This window comes from Osmia bicornis, chromosome 5 (assembly GCF_907164935.1).
Source record: "Osmia bicornis bicornis chromosome 5, iOsmBic2.1, whole genome shotgun sequence".
Lineage (NCBI taxonomy): Eukaryota > Metazoa > Arthropoda > Insecta > Hymenoptera > Megachilidae > Osmia > Osmia bicornis.
Window position 1 is genome coordinate 1558773 of NC_060220.1, and position 20741 is coordinate 1579513.

The following is a 20741-nucleotide window of genomic DNA, read 5'->3' on the forward strand; positions in this document are numbered from 1 at the left end:
ATATTATTTTATAAAATATATGAACATCGCTTTATTTTCATTGTGAATTTATATTTGATTTTGTAGTCATGAAGTGAGTAGTAAAGAGACAGATAAGCACACCATTTTGGTGGTGGAAGAATCTTCTGAAATTGTTGAAAACTCTCCATAAATACTATTCCGTTCACCATTTACGCGTGCGTCATGTATTTGAATGTATTTAAATGTTTTTAAACTAACTGTCATATACAAGTTGTCTTTAGTTTTAACAGTCACCATGGATTTAGAAATAGAAAAAATACATAATATTCTAATTGAAGCCAATCTTCCATCAAGTATAAAGGACCTAAAAAATCCAACTGAAGAATTTGTTGTGGATTTAATTAATACATTTTTAAGAAGATTTCATATATATGTTGGAGCAATTAATAATGTTATTATTACTTAACTTGTTACATAAACATATATTTGTGCTTTTCTATTAAATTTCATTTTTTTTATAGCCACTAATGGAACAACAAGATATAATGGAATACATAGATGATTCTGATATAATTGGACTCATAAATTTACATACCGCAATGGTACAAATATGTGATCGTATCTATTTTAAAGATTTATGTATTACAGATATATCTAGCCCAGGTATGTATTTTCAAATGTAAATGTGATATTTTAAATTAGTAATAATAAACTAATTAAGTTAAAATATTTTAGGTTCAAAGAAAATACGGAAATTTGCAAAGTTTCTTGCAAATTTTATATTATTTGCAAATAACAAAGAGTCTGATATAGAAGAGCAAATCAATGAAATTCAAAATAGAGCAAAACTATTACACGATATGATAGAAAAGAAGAATGAAGTATTACAAACTAAAAATGAAAAGGCACTCTACATAGGAAAGCAGTTATCGTTAAAAGAAAAAGTACTATACGTAATAAGTTTAATTTCTAAATATTTTATAATTCTGTGTATCTTATACCTGTATATTTTTATTTAGTATATCTCTGAGATTCAAAAGTTGCAATCCGAAAGGGAAAGGAACAATAAGAAGGATGCAGAAGTAACGGCGAAGGAAACAGCAGCAAAACTGAAAAAACAACAATCAGTGGAGCTTTGTGGAACTTACAAAGCAGAAGTTTCAAAGGTGAAATTGTAAAAAAACTGAATCAAAAGTACATGTACTTTTATCAAAAATGATAATGTGTAATTACAGTTGCATAAAAAAGTTACAAAGTTACAATCAGAGATTATCGAATCTCCTGATAAATATGAGAAGCACTTAAAAGAACTAGAAAAACAGCAAAGTTCTAAAGTGCAAGAACGAAAAACAATGGAAGAAGCATGCCAAGATAAAAAACATTTAATGGAGCAACAGACAAACATTTTCAATTTTGTTCAAAAGCAGTTAGAGAAATTAGTTGAAGTTCAAGATATATATCAGCAATTAAAGTACTTTGATTATCGTTTTCGTTAACTTTTATTTGAAATTTTAAGTTAGTCATTTTCTATATTGTTTTTTATTTTCAGGAAAGTAGATGTTCAAGAAGATAATATTAAGAAGCAAGTAGATATGCTTAGAACAGATATTGCCAATTTTGAAAAAAGATTAGAAAATCAAAAGGGACAGCGCGAAGAAACTGAAGTACACGACATTCAAGCACAATACGAAGAGCGTCTCTCTCCTTTACGCAACTTAAATTCTCAGCTATTAAGGTGACATAAACAATAATTATTAAGCCTTTAATACTTTTATTTAGAGTAACGAGAATTTTTAATTACAGTGACAAAAAGTTATCTGAAGTAAAATTGGAAGAAATGAAAGAGCAATATAATGAGGGGTACTTAAAATTAGATGAAATGCGAAGTACTATACAAAAATTAGAAGATGAAACTACGGTACTTATTAAGAACTACCAAGTTCTTTATGACAAGGAGATTTTAATTGTAAGTTGTATTGAAATTATACAAATATATACATATATTTTAAGCCGTTTTTTAATGGAACTAATATTAGTTAATTAATATTTATAGGAAAAAGTCTTGTGGGAAACGTGGTCAAATGAATAGAGGTAAAAATTTCTTTCAATATTAGCTAATAATAACTACATTGACACATAAAAAAGAAATATTCAACAATATATACGATTCTTTATTTTATTTAATTACATTTGTTAGCAACACAATCACCTAATATTTAAACATTATTGAACATATTTATCTAAACATTACTTTTATTGCATTATTATTTATTGTTAATAAATACACAAGGTGGTAACAATATACTTTTTAAATAGGAAATAGGTACTTTGATTTCGTTATTATCTTATTTTAATCAATTTATCTACATGTATTGCTCAACAGTTTTAGTATCAATTTTCTGACAACTTTGTTAATAGTCATACATTTTCTACGTGTAGTATTTAATAACAAAGTAAAGGTGTTAAAAAACAAGGTAAAGTATAGTTATTACAAAAGAAATAGATTTTATGAAACAGTTTAAAATATTATTTTAATTTAACATGCAAATGAAAATTAAATATATTACGAATAAACTCAACCAAACCTCCTGTGCAGTAAGTTTATATATTATTTACATATTGACAGCTGTAACAATATAATAAGCTCTAACAGTATAATTACAAATTAAAACAATGTACAATATTTATACCTGAATATACATGAGTTATTGTGATATCATTATAATCTACATAAACATACAAGATAATTGCATATATTCTTTCACATCTGATGAGTACATCAATTTTTATGGAACTGTGGTATATATTATGTACACGTTTACTTTTCGTTTCCATGAAAAGTATCTACATGTATGAAAGAGCATAATAGAATGTTAAACAGTAAACAGCTCCAAAATTTACATTAAATGTTACAATTCTTATGTATTTACCAATTCCCGTTTTTATACTTTTTATTACAAATATTCTAACAAATTTAACAAACTTTTAACTTATCCTTTTTATAGTACCATTTTAATTTTCTCCTTGTTTAATTGTTTAATACTTATAATTTGCATTATTTTGTTCAATTTCAGAAAACATATTTCTCACACCTATGCGTGTATGTTTTAAATATAATATAATACATACTCAATAAAATGTGTAAACTTAAATTATTGAAAATTCGTTTGAGTAAATTACACTATATGGCAGTGATACAGAAAATTAAATTCTGATTTTTTTTTCTAAAATAAATTTATGTATATAATTCTAGTTTTCGTTCTGTTAATTAGAAAACTTCAAATAATACAAAAAGACTATATATTTTATCATTTTCCCATATAGTATATTAAATGTCAGTATTTAAAAGACTTTTTTTAATAAATTAATATGTAGGAAGAGGGGAACAATTTAAATACTTGACTGAAATATAACAAATTTAGAGTTTTATACATTATTTACAGAATTTAATTAATAATTTTGAAAGCATAATTTAATGAAGTTTAAGATTAAGGACATAGATTTTGTTTTATTGTTTTAAAGGAGCTACTCGAGGTTTATCTTAGTTAATTCTTTGATAGAGTGAATTTATGATTTAAAATCCTTAGAATTGTCATAAGAGTTAAATGATTGCTTTAAACACACATTTATGTGAATGTATTATATAATATTCTTTTATTGAATATTAATATGCGTATGATGATTGATTTATTGAACACTATGATTGATTAAAGAAATCATAAGGGTATGTATGTTTCTTAGTTAGACTAAGGAATAATGTAATGCAAGTGCAGTCTTTTCAAGTAGATACCAATTCCAAATTTCAATTTCTTAAACATAATTCAATATAAGAATTGTTTCAAAAACCTTTTCACATTATCATCATTTTATATTCATAAATTATTCATGACACATGTTATTTTATTTAAAATAATAAACAAGTAGCTAATAAATATTTTTTAAATGAAATCCTTCTTAATAAGTATTTTCTATCACAGTGTATATTTACAAATATAAATACAGTATAAACTGTAAGGAAACATTCTTTGAAATATTTTACATTGTAACTATTTGATTGTAAATAATACAATACTACTTTTATGTAAGAGTATAATTTAAATGAATCTTGAATAGTAATCACATATGAGTTTAAACAGGAATAAAAAGTTACTAGTCCAAAATCCTTAGGTTTGTTAATATTAAAAGTACAGAAAACATGGATATAAATCATTTTTGAAGTTGTTACAAGATGAATTATGGTATGAGCTAAAATCTTCTTACTTTAAAATTTATACAAAAACATTTTCTTCTAAACATAATTTACCAGTATGACATTATGCATAAGAGCATGAAAATACATTATAGAAAATGTAATTGTTAGGAAAGTTTTTTAAAGTTTATTTTTACATTGTCTTGAAAGACAAATCAGTCGTATTGCATTTTGTTCGTAAAATGCCAAAAATTTTAATACATAATGAATTATGCTTTTTCTTTTGAAACCATGATATCAAAAAGTTGCTTTACACTTTGCCAAAAAATAAATGCAAACGTAATATAATTGAATATTCTAGATATGAACATCATTCAATAATTCAGAAAAAAAATACACGTAAGTACTTGTTTTTAATTTGAAAGTATATTTACTTTGACTCATATGTTAAAATGTTGTATTAGTCAGCAATTCGTTTTACGTAAAGAACAAGATTTTAATAGTTAAAATCATTAAATAATTATAAATAAAAATATCTACAAAAATATAAAACTAATTGATACATTAAAATCATAAAGATAATTAACGTAACTTTTTAATCTAAATTTAGTGTATTTCTATAAAAAGAAAATATACATTATTAGTTTATTGTTCCCTTCCCCATTACTTCTTTTAACTAATTATGGAGATCAGTATAGTAATGGACTACTTCTAAAGCAACTATGAGTACAAAATCCTTTGAAATTTTTAAAATTAATAATTCAGTGATAAATGAAGAAAAAGGTATATACAATTGTAATTAAAACTGAATGAAAAAAATTAGTTGTTCAATGTAGCCCACTACTAATATCTTTCTTTGTTTTACAAATTTGTTCTTAGTTAACTTAAACAGAACCGACTTGAATAGACGAAGTCAATGATTCTGTTTCATTATCTATACTTAATGTAATAGGAGCCTCCATATTAGTGTTATCGACATCTCCACTTAATGCAAGTCGTTTCGCCATCAATTAAAGAAATGTTAGTGTATACTCTAATTAAATTGTTTTCCACGACATTACTCATATTTTTTTTTTTTGATTAAACACTCATTAACATTTCTATTAATGAATCGCTATTAACATTGAATTTTTAATACTTTCCTTTAACGTTGTCTGAGATCCAAATTCGTTTTCTTCTTCAGGCGGATCAATACAAACGTTCTTAATTACTTTTCTATTCCTTCTTCGATGTTTCTTTTTCCACGCACTAGAAAGTTTGTAATCGTTGTCACAATCTTTTGATCCTTCGATTGTCTTATTGAACCAACTCTGTTTTTGATTCTGTGGATTCTTCTTCAGTAATAGAAACAAGATTACTTTTTGCCTCTCCTCCAGAATCCTCCTTAGTTTCTTGAATTGGTATATCATCTGAAAGAATAAAAAATGTATAACCATATTACTATTTATATTTGTCAATAGAAGATACGGCAATATCTACTAAAATATCGTGAGAGATAGAACAAATACAAGGACTTAAGCATTCTGTGTAAAGCAAAAAAGAAAATATAAATATTACATTCATCATCATCAGACATTTCCTAACTCAAACATCATAATGCAATACAATTCATAATTTTATGAAAGAATATAGCTTTATAATAGTAGGGAAGGAAACGTAAAAGGATTAGGATGAACCTGCATTATAATAAACGTGATATCTTCAGTGAAAAGAAATGCATCAAAATTGCATGCAGTTTCCCATCGTGTGCACTTGAATATTCAAAATACATTAGGCTTGTGTTTTTTTTCTTCTAAGAATGATGGTGTCTCTGAAATGAATCCATCAATAAATGCACAAATTACTACTAATTAAAATATTTAATTGTTACAACCAGTGTAACAGAAATTAATTTGTCGCGTGTTTTGCCAAAGAAATTTTGATAACGTTTAGTGATCCTAAAGTGCTGAAACTGAATCATTAGTACCATGTATTTGTTGACAGAGTAGCAGACGTATGAAAACCAACTGATTTATTTCCTTCCAAATATAAATTTTCCATCGATTCATTAATTATCTCCCCTAGAAACTGTTCTTCCAATACGCTATACAGGTGCGAAGCAGATCCGACTTTATTTTCATGAGCTAAATCTGTACTTTCTTTATGTTGTTTTTTCGTTTTCAGAGCTGTTTTTAAATTATGATCTTCATCTTTTTCGGATAAATTTTTTTTCGTATGCTCTCTGTTTCTTTTAGGAGATGATTTGTGAGGTGAATTTTGATTACTACACACGCTTCCTCGTCTGCAACTCTCCATCGAGGAAGAAGGACTCATTTTTCTTATTTCAGTATCTTCTGCGATTGAAACCGGAAGTGAATGTTTCCAATACCAAGGGAACCGCTTCGTAGTGTTGGACACTGCTACTTGATGTTGCTTTTCAAGATCAATAGCGTTCGCTTCATCCTCAAATAACGTCACATCCAGATCGTCTAACGACATATGTTTGCAACCAATGCATGTTTGCTTTAATCTACTAATTTATGAAGTATATTTTTTATTGTTTAAATATTTAAATATATGTTCCATATGTTCACGACATACTTTGTACAAAAAAAGAAAATATTTCAGCAAAAGAAAATAATTGTTGCTTGATTGAAAAATTAATAGAACTCCATTCACCTTGTTAGTTCTACATATTCAAAGACAATGTAAAATATATATTTACAAAAATAATATATTAGCGTAAAGTAACTTAAAAATAAACGCTATCTGAAAGTTTTACTTAAACCAAGTTTCCATTATTTATGCATTTGGTAGTGCATGCTAATCGGTAATTGCTATACATCTCTATAATATTTCATAACATGCTGGTTAGTTATGAATACTCTAATCAAACAGGAAAAATAATCTTTCTTTTGTGCGTAAAATACTAAAATTATAAACATATTAGCGGGTTAATTTATTAAGCTATATTTCAATGGTATTTATAAGTAATGAAATGTTAACTTGCAGAAGTATACCTGGCAATTTTTTGGCCCGGAAAGAAGCGTTTGTAATCATTGATTTAGACACCGTGGCGGTTGCAGTTGCTGGTGATAACGCGACGCTAATACCAATTGGTCCATCGGTAGGTTGACCTAAAACCATGAAACGTTTCCATAGCGTTTAATGCATTTTGTCGCTTCGTTGCTTTATAAAACACATTGATAAATATTTCACACACCTGACGGACCACTGCTAGCAGAATTTCGTATAGCATTCGTGACTAGCATAACATCTGGATATGTTTCATAACATGCTCGATTATGAATATCTTCCACTGCTTGAGTTCCTATGTACCAGCAATCGTTATACCTATCGATATTCACATTATATTTAAATAGTAAGTTTCTATTACTGCCATACAAAGAATACGTTACGCACATAGCAAAATATACAGCATGCAAAAATTCAAGAAGAAATTGACTGGATACAGGTATACGAGGTAGAAGTCTTGGAACAAAACTAGATTCACTTCCGTACGAAGATCGTTGATGGTGTCCTGGTTTCATAAATCCTTGGGTAACAAGTCTATAACAAATGATCAAAATGATTGTCATTTTTTTTTATTAAATATGCGTGAAATTAACTTTAGCTTACTTGGTAGCAACTTTGCATAACTGTTCCAAAGCAAACTTGCTTATATAACCCAATTGTTGATTATAAATAAACAAAAGAGCAGTCATAACTTTTAATCTATTCTGAGCAGTCAATGTTTCAACTTGTTGCAATGGACCCCAACTAACAAGTTTTGTATTGCATTCTTCAAATCTACGTACTGCACTCTCTGTTAAAGAAGCAGGTGCTAAAGTTGCTGGCTATATAAAACAGGTGATAATTATAATTTAATAAATTAAGTATCAACTAAAATAGAAGTGAAATACTATTTATATATATAATAAAATACATGTACCTCGTGATATACAGAAAGCATGGCAAGCGATGGTAATCTAAAAGAAATTGCTTTTGGCTGTCCAGACTTATCCATTATCTCCAGATTATACAATCCGATTAATAATGTTTCTACAGATCTACAGTTCTGTAAACAGAAGTAAGTAACTAATTAAATGAAAAATCAAATGTCTGAAATTATATTTGCGCATAATTTATTTTTGTATTAAGAAACAATAATCATTATACATGTTTCATGTTACATAATATTAATGTTTGCATTTTCTATGCCTGCAATGTAATTTGTCAAAACTTCGTAAGGCATGCAATACTAATTATACTTAATTATATTATCTTTAATTATATACTGTTACCTTAATATCGCCATGAGCTGCAGAATTTAAATAGATGTATATTAATGTTGGCAAAAACTGCAAGGTAAACCTCTGTAATTCTGTTTCCCGAGAACGATAGAAATTGTATAACTGATCGCATACTGTATCCACCAACTGTAATAAATCAAAATTAATATTCATGTACACAAATGAAATTCAACTTGAAAATGATAGTTGAGGATATAAAAAAAAAAATAAATCTTACATAATTATAAGAATAAATTAATACATTTTTATTGCAATACGAATAATATTTATCATAAATGTATTACCTGACTATATTTACTTCGTTCTTCCAAAAGTACATAAAGTGCTCTGACTATCTCATTATCTTGTGACAGAGTGGTAGCAAAAGTATGAAGCTCTGATGATGATACATCTGCACAATCCGTCAGCCATTCATTTATTAAACTTTCCGTCATTTTTACTATCCTTTCACCTGTGTCAATAAATCAGGATCTTGTTGGCGAGAAATTCCAGTATCAAAAATAAACCGTCTAACGCGTTGACAATCATTACACCAATCTTGGAAATGGTTAACTATTCACAAAAATGATTCATAGAAATCATATATCGAGTATATATCATTCTACTTGAGCAGTATATTTATCAAATTTATGACACACTAATATGAAGTGGCTTTTATAATTTATAAATTGCAATATCGACAAATATTATTAACATTGTTTTATGATGTTATCACGTGACCTTATCGTTTTTAAAGCTGAATCTTTGAATTTTTCTAATAATCACTTTTATATTAATTAATAACAGACAGAAAGAATTAAAATTTTATTCGGATCGTACTGTGACACCCCTTAATTACCTCCATGTCTATTCTAAACGGCACTCGATGACTCGATGAGACTGACACTTGTAACTGGCTCAAAACGTGTATACCCAGTGAGCAGACAATTTCGGAAATTATTGCTTCCTAGAATAAAATTCATTAGCTATAACTTATCTAGGTAAACTATACCAAAGGACTATAATATAATACAGAACCACATGCACTAATAACTATGTATGTACCAGACGACTGGACATTCGATTTTCGGGGTCCCAGACATCCCTACGTAACTACTCACAAACTGATATTTTAAAAACCCCGCCAAGAAAATACACGCACCATCTATCGGAAAATAGCGGAAACTACTTGTCGAGTAGTTTCCGCCGCTTTCAGATAGATGGCGCAAGAGTCTCTTTATGGGCCAAAAGACCACTCTTTGCAGCCTTTGCAGTTTATTTTTTCGTTCTTTTCATGGAACTCGCGGGGAGTACCCTTAAATCATTGTATCACCGTAGCCCTTGTATCCTCGTATCCCTCCCATCTCTGCATTGTTTTCATCCCTACATTCTTTTCATTCATACATTCTTTCTATCCCTACATTTCTTATATCGCTTCATCCCTTATATCCCTACATTCCTTACATCTCTTTATCCCTTACATCCCGACATTCCTTACATCTCTACATCCCTTACATCCCGACATTCCTTACATCTCTACATCCCTTACATCCCTGCATTCCTCACATCTCTACATCCCTTACATCTCTGCATTCCTCACATTTCTGCCTTCTTTATATCCCAACATCCCTTACATTCCTGCATTCTTTACATCCTTGTATCACTTATATTTCTGCATTCCATACATACCAGTACCTCCCTAAAATTGAGTTGAAATTTTTGCGGCTATAAGGCCTGCAATTTTATACAAATTTAGTTCCTTTTCTCGCCACCAGAGGGCGCTGATTCGACATCGAAATTTTAGTTCGCATTTTTGCCGCTAGAGGGCCAAAATTTGGTCCTGATTTAGTTCCTTTTTCCGAAACCAGATGGCGCTGATTCGACATCGAAATTTTAGTTCGCATTTTTGCCGCTAGAGGGCCAAAATTTGGTCCTGATTTAGTTCCTTTTTCCGAAACCAGATGGCGCTGATTCGACATCGAAATTTTAGTTCGCATTTTTGCCGCTAGAGGGCCAAAATTTGGACCTGATTTAGTTCCTTTTTCCGAAACCAGATGGCGCTGATTCGACGTCGAAATTTTAGTTCGCATTTTTGCCGCTAGAGGGCCAAAATTTGGACCTGATTTAGTTCCTTTTTCCGAAACCAGATGGCGCTGATTCGACGTCGAAATTTTAGTTCGCATTTTTGCCGCTAGAGGGCCAAAATTTGGACATGATTTAGTTCCTTTTTCCGAAACCAGATGGCGCTGAATCGACATCGAAATTTTAGTTCGCATTTTTGCTGCCAGGGGGCGCTGTTTTTTCGAAATTTTCGCGAAATTCCTTTACTTACCTTTACTTACCTTTACTCGAAGCAGTCTTTACAATATATTTATTATGAGGGATGCAGAGATGTAAGGAATGTAGGGATGAAAGGAATGCAGGGATGAAAGGAATGTAGGGACGAAAGGAATGTAGGGACGAAAGGAATGTAGGGATGAAGGGAATGTAGGGATGAAAGGAATGTAGGGATGAAAAGAATGCAGGGATGTAAGGGATGCAGAGATGTTACGGAACGAGGGATGTAAAGGAATCCCGTAGGGGTCCGGGGCTGGGGCCCCGGTCTCCACTGCCCGCGGCCCGTGGAATGCCGGCATCGGGTGTGGCCCCCGATGTCGGTGGAGTTTGGTACATGGCAGAGGGGCAAATCCTTATCGCCCTGGTGCAGGCCACCGTGGTGGTTTTAGTGGGTAAAAATCCCACACTACCTCCGGCCCCTCCCCAGGGGGGCTGAAGGTGTCTTTCTGAAGATTTCCACCACGTTAAAAAAAAAAAAAAAAAAAAAAATGGGCTGTAGTATTCTTCGTCGTATTACTTCCGCTGTTCTTCCGGTAGATGCCACACTGCGTCTGGGTTTGCATGGGTCCCATACGATTATCACCCTTTGAGAACAAAGGCATGTCCAGTCTACTACTATCTGTAGTCAATGGTGCTATGTTGCAGAACATGGCGGTGTGTTGATGGGAGAGTTTACGTAAACAAAACGTTAACTTAAATACTTTTGTAATTAACAAAGTTTGTAAATAATAAAATTACACTAATAAATATTACGGTTAAACTTCTGTAAATAAATATACATATTACATATTAAATATTACCACGTTTTCATGATTAAAAACTGTGCAATCATTAAGTATTGGTTGTGTATCTACTGTACATTCATATACTTGTGGAATCAATAACATTTTCTAAAAGCTTATTGTATATTAACGCATAAGGTCCAAAAATGGCTGATTCTGAGGAAGAAAATGATAAAGACATAATGTCTGGAATCAATATGACTGGATTTTTGTTTGGAAATATCGATGACAATGGTCAATTAGAAGATGACATTCTTGATCCAGAAGCAAAGCAACATTTAGCTTCTCTAAATCGTCTTGGATTAAGTTCATTTATTCAAGAAATGATGTTTAATGATAATTCTATTGAAGGACAAAAAGAATCCAATGATAAATCTAAAGAAGACAGTGAAGCGATTGATGAAAATGAAATTAACTATATTGAGAAATCACCCAATGCGCTTGATTTTTCTGACATAAATGAACTAGCAGATGATGAGAGGGAAGAAAGTAGTAAGTAAAACACAAATTAAATTATAAATACATATGTATTATAGTGTTAACTTAATTTAAATATTGTTTTAATGGATAGACAAAGATACATTTGGTGAAAAAGCTGAGAAAGAAAGTGCTGACTATGATGCGGATGATGAAGAAGTTGTTAATAAATCTGATACCCAATTAATGCCACCTCCTCCAATACCTGAAGAAAAGGAGGCGCTCACAGCAGAAGAAGCAGAGGCTGCACGTCAGCGTAAATTAGAAACTCCTCTTGCATCTATGCTACCATCCAAATATGCCAATGTTGATGTCACCGAGTTATTTCCCGATTTTCGTGCCAACAAAGTATTAAGGTTTTCAAGATTGTTTGGACCAGGAAAGCCTAGTAGCCTTCCACAGATATGGAGAGGTGTTAAAAAGCGACGTAAAAAGAAACGGCATCATGATATCAGAGATTCTGATTCTGGTTCTGATCAAGATGAAAAGAAACCAAAATTTAAAGTATATACAGACAATGATATAATTTTTAAGCTACAATAATTTGATTATTTATCAAACCAGTTTTATTTCAGGGTTGGATAATGCAGTATGGTACAGACCCAACACCAGATATGTGTTGTGCTGATGATGAAAATAAACTGTTAATGCCGGTAGAAGATAAACAACATGTAGGTAAAACAGGTGAAACTGGAGAAAATGGGGATATGGGACCAAAGGTAGCGGATTGGCGCTTTGGACCTGCACAACTTTGGTACGATATGCTTCAAGTTCCAGAAACTGGGGATGGTTTCAATTATGGATTTAAACTGTTAGAGAAGGTATTTATATTTATATTGAATTATAATGATATTTCAAACATAAATTATGATTTAATTTTTCTAAAAAATAATAATAGGCAGAAGAATCTAACAATAAAGATACTAAAGATATTAGAGATACTACAGACACCTTAGATACTACAGATATTATGGATATACAAGATACCAAAGATATTAAAGATAGTAAAGATAACAGCGAAGAATTTTCTGATGATGCATTTTTGATGGTGTCACAATTACATTGGGAGGATGATGTCATATGGAATGGCGACGACATAAAGCACAAAGTATGTTATGTAATTTCAATACATGACATCCTGAATTAAAATTTTTCTAAGATTTGCCATTGAGAATGTAAATATTTTTAAAGGTGTTACAGAAGCTGAATAGTAAAAATAACGCAGCTGGATGGGTACCGTCTAGTGGAAACAGAACTGCTCAAGCATTTAGTCAGCCAGGTAAAGGAGCACCTGTACCAGTTGCGTCGAACGTTCGATTAGCTACTTCACAAATTACAACTCCATTACATATGCAATCGCAGAAAAATAAAATGTAAGGGAATTACTACTTTTTAATTATGTAATATTAAATTATTATGCTATGCTCAATTAAATTTTTATATTTTAAATAGGAATATGAACAAGGGAAACCAGCAACAAGCACGAGAAGAAAATTACGACGATACCTGGTATTCTATTTTCCCTGTAGAAAACGAGGAACTAGTTTATGGATTGTGGGAGGAGGAAGTGATTTGGGATCCGGAAAATATGAACAAAATTCCAAAGCCTAAAATTCTTACTCTAGATCCAAACGATGAAAATATTGTTCTTGGTATTCCCGACGACATAGATCCGGCGTTACATCATAAAGATAATGGACCTCAGCCGAAAGTAAAGATACCCCATCCGCATGTTAAAAAGAGTAAATTATTACTTGGCAAAGCTGGAGTAATAAATGTACTCGAAGAAGATACTCCACCGCCACCGCCGAAATCACCAGATAGAGATCCGTTTAACATTTCGAACGACACGTAAGTTAACTCGTGAATAATAAATATAATTTTTGCGTTTGGATAAATATCTGATTATTTTAATTTAGATATTACATGCCACGGTCTTCGGAAACGACATTGCGATTAAAAGTTGGGGGTGGAAATCTGATACAACATAGCACACCGGTAGTAGAACTACGTGCTCCGTTTGTTCAGACACATATGGGACAAATGAGACTTCGAAATTTCCACAGACCACCGTTAAGAAGATTCAGTCATGGTCCACTTGCCCATCCTGGACCTCATTCTGTCTTACCATTAGTGAAACATATCAAAAAGAAGTCTAAGGTACGTGCCATTCTTTATACTTATTTTAATTAATTATAAGTACAATATATATTACATGTAATATTTGTATATTAGCAAAGAGAACAAGAAAGAATCGCATCCGGTGGAGGTGATGTCTTCTTTATGAGAACTGCTGAAGATTTAACAGGCAAAGATGGTGAATTGGTACTCGTCGAGTTTTCTGAAGAACATCCTCCTTTGATGAATCAAGTAGGAATGTGCTCTAAAGTGAAGAATTATTATAAAAGAAAAGCGGGTAAAGATCAAGGACCACAAAAATATAAATACGGTGAAACTGCTTATGCACACACCAGTCCTTTCCTCGGAATTCTTACACCTGGTCAAAGTATACAAGCGGTTGAAAATAATATGTACAGAGCGCCAATCTATGAACACAAAATTCCGGAGACAGATTTCCTAGTCATAAGGACAAGGTATTGTAATTAAATTTACTTATTTATAAAATCGTACAATAGAGTATCGCGTAATAAATATAAATTTTTATATACAGACAGCAGTATTACATTAGAGAAGTGGATGCTATATTTGTTGCCGGTCAAGAGTGTCCGTTGTACGAAGTACCGGGTCCCAATTCAAAGAGAGCTAATAATTTTGTCCGAGATTTCTTACAAGTATTTATATATAGATTATTTTGGAAATCTCGCGATACACCTCGTCGCATTAGAATGGACGATATTAAAAAAGCGTTTCCTTCGCATAGCGAAAGTAGTATTAGAAAACGTTTGAAGTTATGCGCCGATTTCAAACGAACAGGTTAATTTCACAAATGTAATATGATAGAGTTAAAAAAGAAATATTAACAGTATTATGATTATAATAAATATTATAATTCATCGTAACAGGTATGGATTCCAATTGGTGGGTTATAAAGCCGGACTTTAGATTACCGACTGAGGAAGAGATCAGAGCTATGGTGTCTCCTGAACAGTGTTGCTCTTACTTTAGTATGATAGCAGCAGAACAAAGATTGAAAGATGCTGGTTACGGTGAAAAGTTCTTGTTTACACCTCAAGACGACGACGACGAAGAGATGCAATTAAAGATGGATGATGAAGTTAAGGTTGCACCTTGGAATACAACACGGGCATACATTCAAGCTATGAAAGGCAAGTGTTTGTTACAACTGGCAGGACCGGCTGATCCAACAGGTTGTGGCGAAGGATTTTCTTATGTTAGAGTACCAAATAAGCCAACAATTAGCAAGGTAAATATATTTAATACATTATTTTATTATATACTTTCTACTTTTATAATATTAATATTAATAAAGGAGGAGCAAGAAGCACAGCCAAAGAGGACAGTAACCGGGACTGATGCTGATTTAAGAAGACTATCATTGAACAATGCAAAAGCGTTGCTCCGTAAATTCGGCGTGCCGGAAGAAGAAATCAAAAAGTTATCACGGTGGGAAGTTATCGACGTAGTTAGAACATTATCGACAGAGAAAGCTAAAGCTGGGGAAGAGGGTATGACAAAATTCTCGAGGGGAAATAGATTTTCCATTGCCGAGCACCAAGAGAGATACAAAGAGGAATGTCAAAGAATCTTTGATTTACAAAATCGTGTATTGTCCTCTAACGAGGTTCTAAGCACAGACGAGGGTGAAAGCTCGGAAGAGGATAGCTCCGACATAGAGGAAATGGGTAAAAATATAGAGAACATGCTTTCGAATAAAAAAACTAGCACCCAATTATCTCTCGAACGGGAAGAGCAACAACGACACGAATTACGAAAAATGTTAATGGGCGAAGTGCATGAACAGGATAAGAAGAGTAAAGAGAAGAAGAAAGATGACGAGGAAGATAGTCCGGTAAATAATTATAACGCGCAACAGGGTAGAGTTCTTAAGATTTATCGAACGTTTCGAAATCCGGAGGGTAAAGAATTTACTAGAATAGAATTAGTGAGGAAACCGGCGGTCATAGATACTTACATAAAAATTCGAAATTCGAAAGATGAAACGTTTATTAAACAATTCGCGACGCTGGACGAAGCGCAGAAAGAAGAAATGAAGAGAGAAAAGCGAAGAATTCAGGAACAGTTGAGAAGAATCAAACGGAATCAAGAACGGGAACGTATGCTCGGTGGTCCAATGACTGGAAATAATATCTCGTCGAATAATATATTCGATCGTAGCTGTAACAATACCCCAATCACTACATCCTCGAACAGTATCCTTCCATTCTGTAATTCATTTCAATCTATTTCTCCTGCTTCTAAACATCCTAAACCTGAAACCTCTCCTTCCAAACGAAAGAAACCTAAACTTAAACCAGATCTTAAATTGAAATGCGGTGCTTGTGGTAACGTAGGTCACATGCGTACGAATAAAGCTTGCCCTTTGTATCAGAATAGCATAACAACAGCACCGGTAAATGTAGCAATGACGGAGGAACAAGAGGAAGAAATTGAAAAGCAGCTTAACACGGATGACCAGGATCTCGTTAACGTTGATGGTACCAAAGTGAAGTTATCTTCTAAATTAATTAAGGTAATTTTTATTTTTAATATTGATTTAATCATTTCAGTGAATTACAATCATACGTTATTTTGTCATTTTAATATTTTTAGCATGCTGAGGAAATGAAGAGGCGTACCTTACTATTGAAAGTGCCTAAAGAGGCGGTGAATTCGAAGAAACGAAGAAGAGCTACCGGAGATGATCACTGTGATTATCTTAAACGACAACAGAGACCTGCTAATAGACGTCGAACTGATCCTGTTGTTGTTATGTCTACGATGTTAGAAAGTATACTCAACGAAATGCGAGACCTGCCTGATGTTCAACCTTTCTTGTTCCCTGTTAACGCTAAAGTATGTTTTTATTTATAAGATTGTTTCAAAATTATTTGTAATTCACTGTTTAATTTGTCTGTAACTTTATGAATCTTTCAACAGGCTGTTCCTGATTATTATAAAATTATACAACGACCTATGGATTTACAAACTATACGGGAAAATCTGAGATTAAAAAAGTACCAAAGCCGAGAAGAATTCTTAGCGGATGTAAATCAGATTGTTGAAAATTCAACGTTGTACAATGGATTAAAGAGTTCGTTGACAGTGGCAGCTAAACGTATGTTGGAAACTTGCGTAGAAAGGCTTGGTGAAAAGGAGGATCGTTTAATGAGATTGGAAAAAGCAATTAATCCTCTTCTGGACGATAACGACCAGGTTGCTCTTACTTTCATCTTGGACAATGTTGTTAATAATAAATTGAAATCTATGACAGAAGCTTGGCCGTTCTTGAAACCGGTAAATAAGAAATTAGTGAAAGATTATTACACTGTTATTAAAAGGCCTATGGATTTGGAAACGATATCTAAAAAAGTTTCTGGTAAGATAATTTATCTAATGGCGTTAAATATTTTTAATTTTATTATACTTATTATTTTACTGTATTTTATTCAGCTCATAAATATCATAGCCGGCACGAGTTCGTCAGAGATATTGAACAAATTTTGGAAAATTGTACAATATATAATGGGAAAGAATCGCCGTTTACACAGAAAGCAGAGTTAGTTGTAAAAATTTGTAAAGAAACATTAGACGAGGTAATTATGAATCCTTTCTCTCTGTGCATTAATCCTGATTTAATTCACGTTTTGTACTAAAATCACATTGTAATTTATAGTACGATGAACACCTGACACAATTGGAGAACAACATATTATTGGTACAAAAACGAGCGATGGAACAAGAAGACTATGATCCTTCATGGCTGGGCCCGGACGAAGAAAATTATACTATTGTAGAACCAGAATTTAGAGGGGTATTACTCCTACTTACCAACATTTTTATTTTCCCCTTCTTTTACCAAAATCTTCTGGTGTTTTCTATAGAGTCAAACGAGTTCACCGGAGAATCCATTCGGAAAGTCAAATGTGGATGATTTTGATTTCGTGGATGTTGAGGGTGATACAGAAGGTGACGGTAGTAGAAGTGCAAATTCGAAGAAGAAAGATGTGCTGGAAGAAGGTAAAATAAATTTAATTAATTGTCTTATAATATGAAAATTTTATATAGTTACAATAAAAATAAAAACGTTTATATAAATCCTGTTAGATCTACAATTCTCAAGTGAAGACGAGTTCGACGAGGTTCCCTTTGGTACGGACGAACAGTCGGAAAACGCTGAAATGGAACCACTTGAACTGAACGAAGTTAGGGAAGGTGGAGTAGTACTTGCAGATGATGATAGTCAACAGGCAGCAGAAGCAATGGTTCAATTGGGTAATGTTGGTTTTTATATGGCGGATCAACAGTTGCTTCAGCAAGGTTGGTGATCATAAATGAATTTATAAGGTTGCAATAGAATTAATTAAATATCACACGATTTCTTTTTTTCCAATTATAGATGAAAGTATGGACGTCGATCCAAATTACGATCCCTCAGATTTCTTACTGGCTGGTTTACCTGCAAGGGAAGAGAAAGGTGAAAATAAGATACAGGATGATTTGGCTGTATCTGAAAGTGATGACGATGCAGAGAGCAGTGCTCAGCAAAAACAAAAAACTCCGCAACAAATATCGCAACCAGATGATGATGTCGGTGGTGATTTGTGGTTCTAAAGGAAATTTGTTTCTATTAAGTAACAATGTCATGATATAATTTATTTCTTAAATCAAAAGACTTATATACAATATTATAAAATATAACGAAGATATATTTATTTCTTATAGAAATTAATGATGTTTTTGTATAAAATAGTATATTATGTATATATACACACATACATGTAAATACATAATAGAATATTGTTTTTTAAGTTTCACGCGTATTTTATTTGTTTAACAGATATATAAATATAATATTGTATTCTTATAGTCAACAGTGCATTCTAACCAAAATTATATTTGTAGTATTTGTTTATCTCAATTAATATTAGAAAATAATGATCACCGATGCAGATTTAAAAACTAAAATGGGTTACATAAAAGAAATATGTTCCATCCCTACACATTCGTTACGGGATCAAGATAAAATACTCAGTAACATAATACATGTTACGAGAAACGCATTACAAGATCAACTATTAATTTACAATCCAGATAATATTATTCTATGTACCCTGAAACTTTTCTTTAATTATAAAGAAAATGTATCTGTCACTGATAACGTTTGCGAATGGAAACGACGAAAGAAACGTCGCCTTGCCAAAGAATGTTACAACAGTTTATTGCAAGTATATGTTCCTGAGAAATCTAAAGAAATTCTTGAAGCTATAATTAATATGATTTATGAAGATAAACTTTGGGAATTCGAAAGCTTTTGTTTTGAAATTTTGTGCGATCTATTGGAATATGGTATCAGTGGAGCATTATTGATTCATGCAATATGGGACAGAATTGAAGTTGTAAATATAAACATGGAAGATACAAGGAAAATCATAAGAATATTATATGAATTGCTAGATGTTTATGATTGGCCAGATAATTATGATACAGTAATGGTTATTGAAAGAATTTTAAATCTTTTTTATATTAGTATAACTAGCAGACAATATTCTCCCAATTCATATGCGATACTCAAAAAGGGTTTAGAGGTGTGCCTCATTAATATTGTGAAACACGTGGTAAATGATCATCTTTTAATCATAGTGCAATATATGTGTTCATGGGCTGTTGAGAAAGGAATGACAGATGAAATTATTTTAGAGTTTGGCAGTACGCTTGAATATACAGCTTATATGCACGAGGTAACATTATTTGAAAAGACTTTAACACCAAAGGTATTTCCATTACTGATGCAAATGATAGCATCAAAAAGTAAAATAACCAGTTTATTGGGTAATAGAGTTATACAATATTTATTAGACAGACAGGACAATAGAATGAATTTTGACACACCTAAAATATTTTTTGAAGACACTCAATTTGATCTGAAAATAGGTAAGTGTCTTAAAGAAGATAAATTGTTCTGCAAGCTACATAGAGAAATTTTACACGACAGTCTTTTAAAAAGCATCATAAACCATTGTACGTCGCGTATGAATTTAGAAACAACATATTGTACAATTTGTTTAATCGCAACCGAAGTTCCATGCGGATTTACAGCAGCAGCTTTAGTTTGTCTTATAATGAATTTGCAAGACCTAACTTTAAAAGAAAGCAAACGTAATACCGAGGTATCTTATCATTTACATGCTACAGTAATATCAATCATGTCCCTATTATGTTGGATTCATAAGGCTAAAGTATTTTATGAATATGTAAATAAAATAATGATGGAAAGAGCACAATGGGCTCCACATTTAAATCCCCCTATTCAATCTCAATATAGTTTCGCAGCGCATCATATTCTTTGGAATAAACCAGAGTTATTTTTCGTTGACTGGGAAGCACGATACGGTTTGTGGAAATGTTTTCGATTACATGAGAGCGACGACGATATTCATTCATAAATATTCATTCATTACATATTATGTTATCACTCTACAATTATAATAAATTTATGTATATAAATAAATTCAATATTAAATTCAAGATTAAGCAAAGATTGTTTGACAACATAAATGCGACGAAGTAATGATCGATATGAGT

The 20741-nt window shown here is 31.8% G+C and overlaps 4 protein-coding genes across 7 annotated transcripts; 3 read left to right on the forward strand and 1 right to left on the reverse strand.

The window, feature by feature from the left end:
- The first annotated feature begins 2 nt into the window (after positions 1–2).
- Positions 3–2680, forward strand: LOC114871140 (probable kinetochore protein nuf2). Its single transcript, XM_029176664.2, has 8 exons — positions 3–412; positions 483–624; positions 697–905; positions 981–1127; positions 1197–1432; positions 1511–1696; positions 1765–1927; positions 2015–2680. Exons 1-8 carry the CDS (start codon positions 194–196, stop codon positions 2048–2050), a joined length of 1338 nt encoding a protein of 445 aa, XP_029032497.1. The 5' UTR covers positions 3–193; the 3' UTR covers positions 2051–2680.
- LOC114871138 (hyccin) lies at positions 2112–9437 on the reverse strand. The gene is given in 14 exon segments (XM_029176662.2): positions 2112–5148; positions 5150–5212; positions 5214–5262; positions 5264–5388; positions 5391–5465; positions 5468–5559; positions 7150–7266; positions 7353–7483; positions 7553–7699; positions 7769–7986; positions 8082–8207; positions 8434–8568; positions 8727–8893; positions 9281–9437. Coding segments are annotated over 13 exon segments (1542 nt in total). The 5' UTR covers positions 8877–8893; positions 9281–9437; the 3' UTR covers positions 2112–5034.
- A 1968-nt stretch (positions 9438–11405) lies between these two features.
- On the forward strand, positions 11406–18971 carry LOC114871044 (transcription initiation factor TFIID subunit 1). 4 transcript variants are annotated; one of them, XM_029176446.2, is made up of 18 exons: positions 11406–12032; positions 12112–12521; positions 12593–12838; positions 12916–13125; positions 13209–13390; positions 13470–13868; positions 13937–14177; positions 14253–14611; positions 14689–14951; positions 15041–15402; positions 15469–16689; positions 16770–17012; positions 17097–17535; positions 17610–17752; positions 17833–17970; positions 18041–18176; positions 18264–18476; positions 18556–18971. In XM_029176446.2, the coding sequence occupies exons 1-18, from the start codon at positions 11687–11689 to the stop codon at positions 18768–18770; spliced, it is 5766 nt and encodes a 1921-aa protein (XP_029032279.1). In that variant the 5' UTR covers positions 11406–11686; the 3' UTR covers positions 18771–18971. The 4 variants fall into 4 exon arrangements, with proteins under 4 accessions (XP_029032279.1, XP_029032282.1, XP_029032281.1 ...); XM_029176449.2 differs by having other exon boundaries at positions 18264–18431; XM_029176448.2 differs by having other exon boundaries at positions 17833–17949.
- Positions 18972–19067: 96 nt separating this feature from the next.
- LOC114871013 lies at positions 19068–20735 on the forward strand. Its single transcript, XM_029176381.2, has one exon. It carries the CDS (start codon positions 19094–19096, stop codon positions 20600–20602), a length of 1509 nt encoding a protein of 502 aa, XP_029032214.2. The 5' UTR covers positions 19068–19093; the 3' UTR covers positions 20603–20735.
- The last annotated feature ends 6 nt before the right edge of the window (positions 20736–20741 follow it).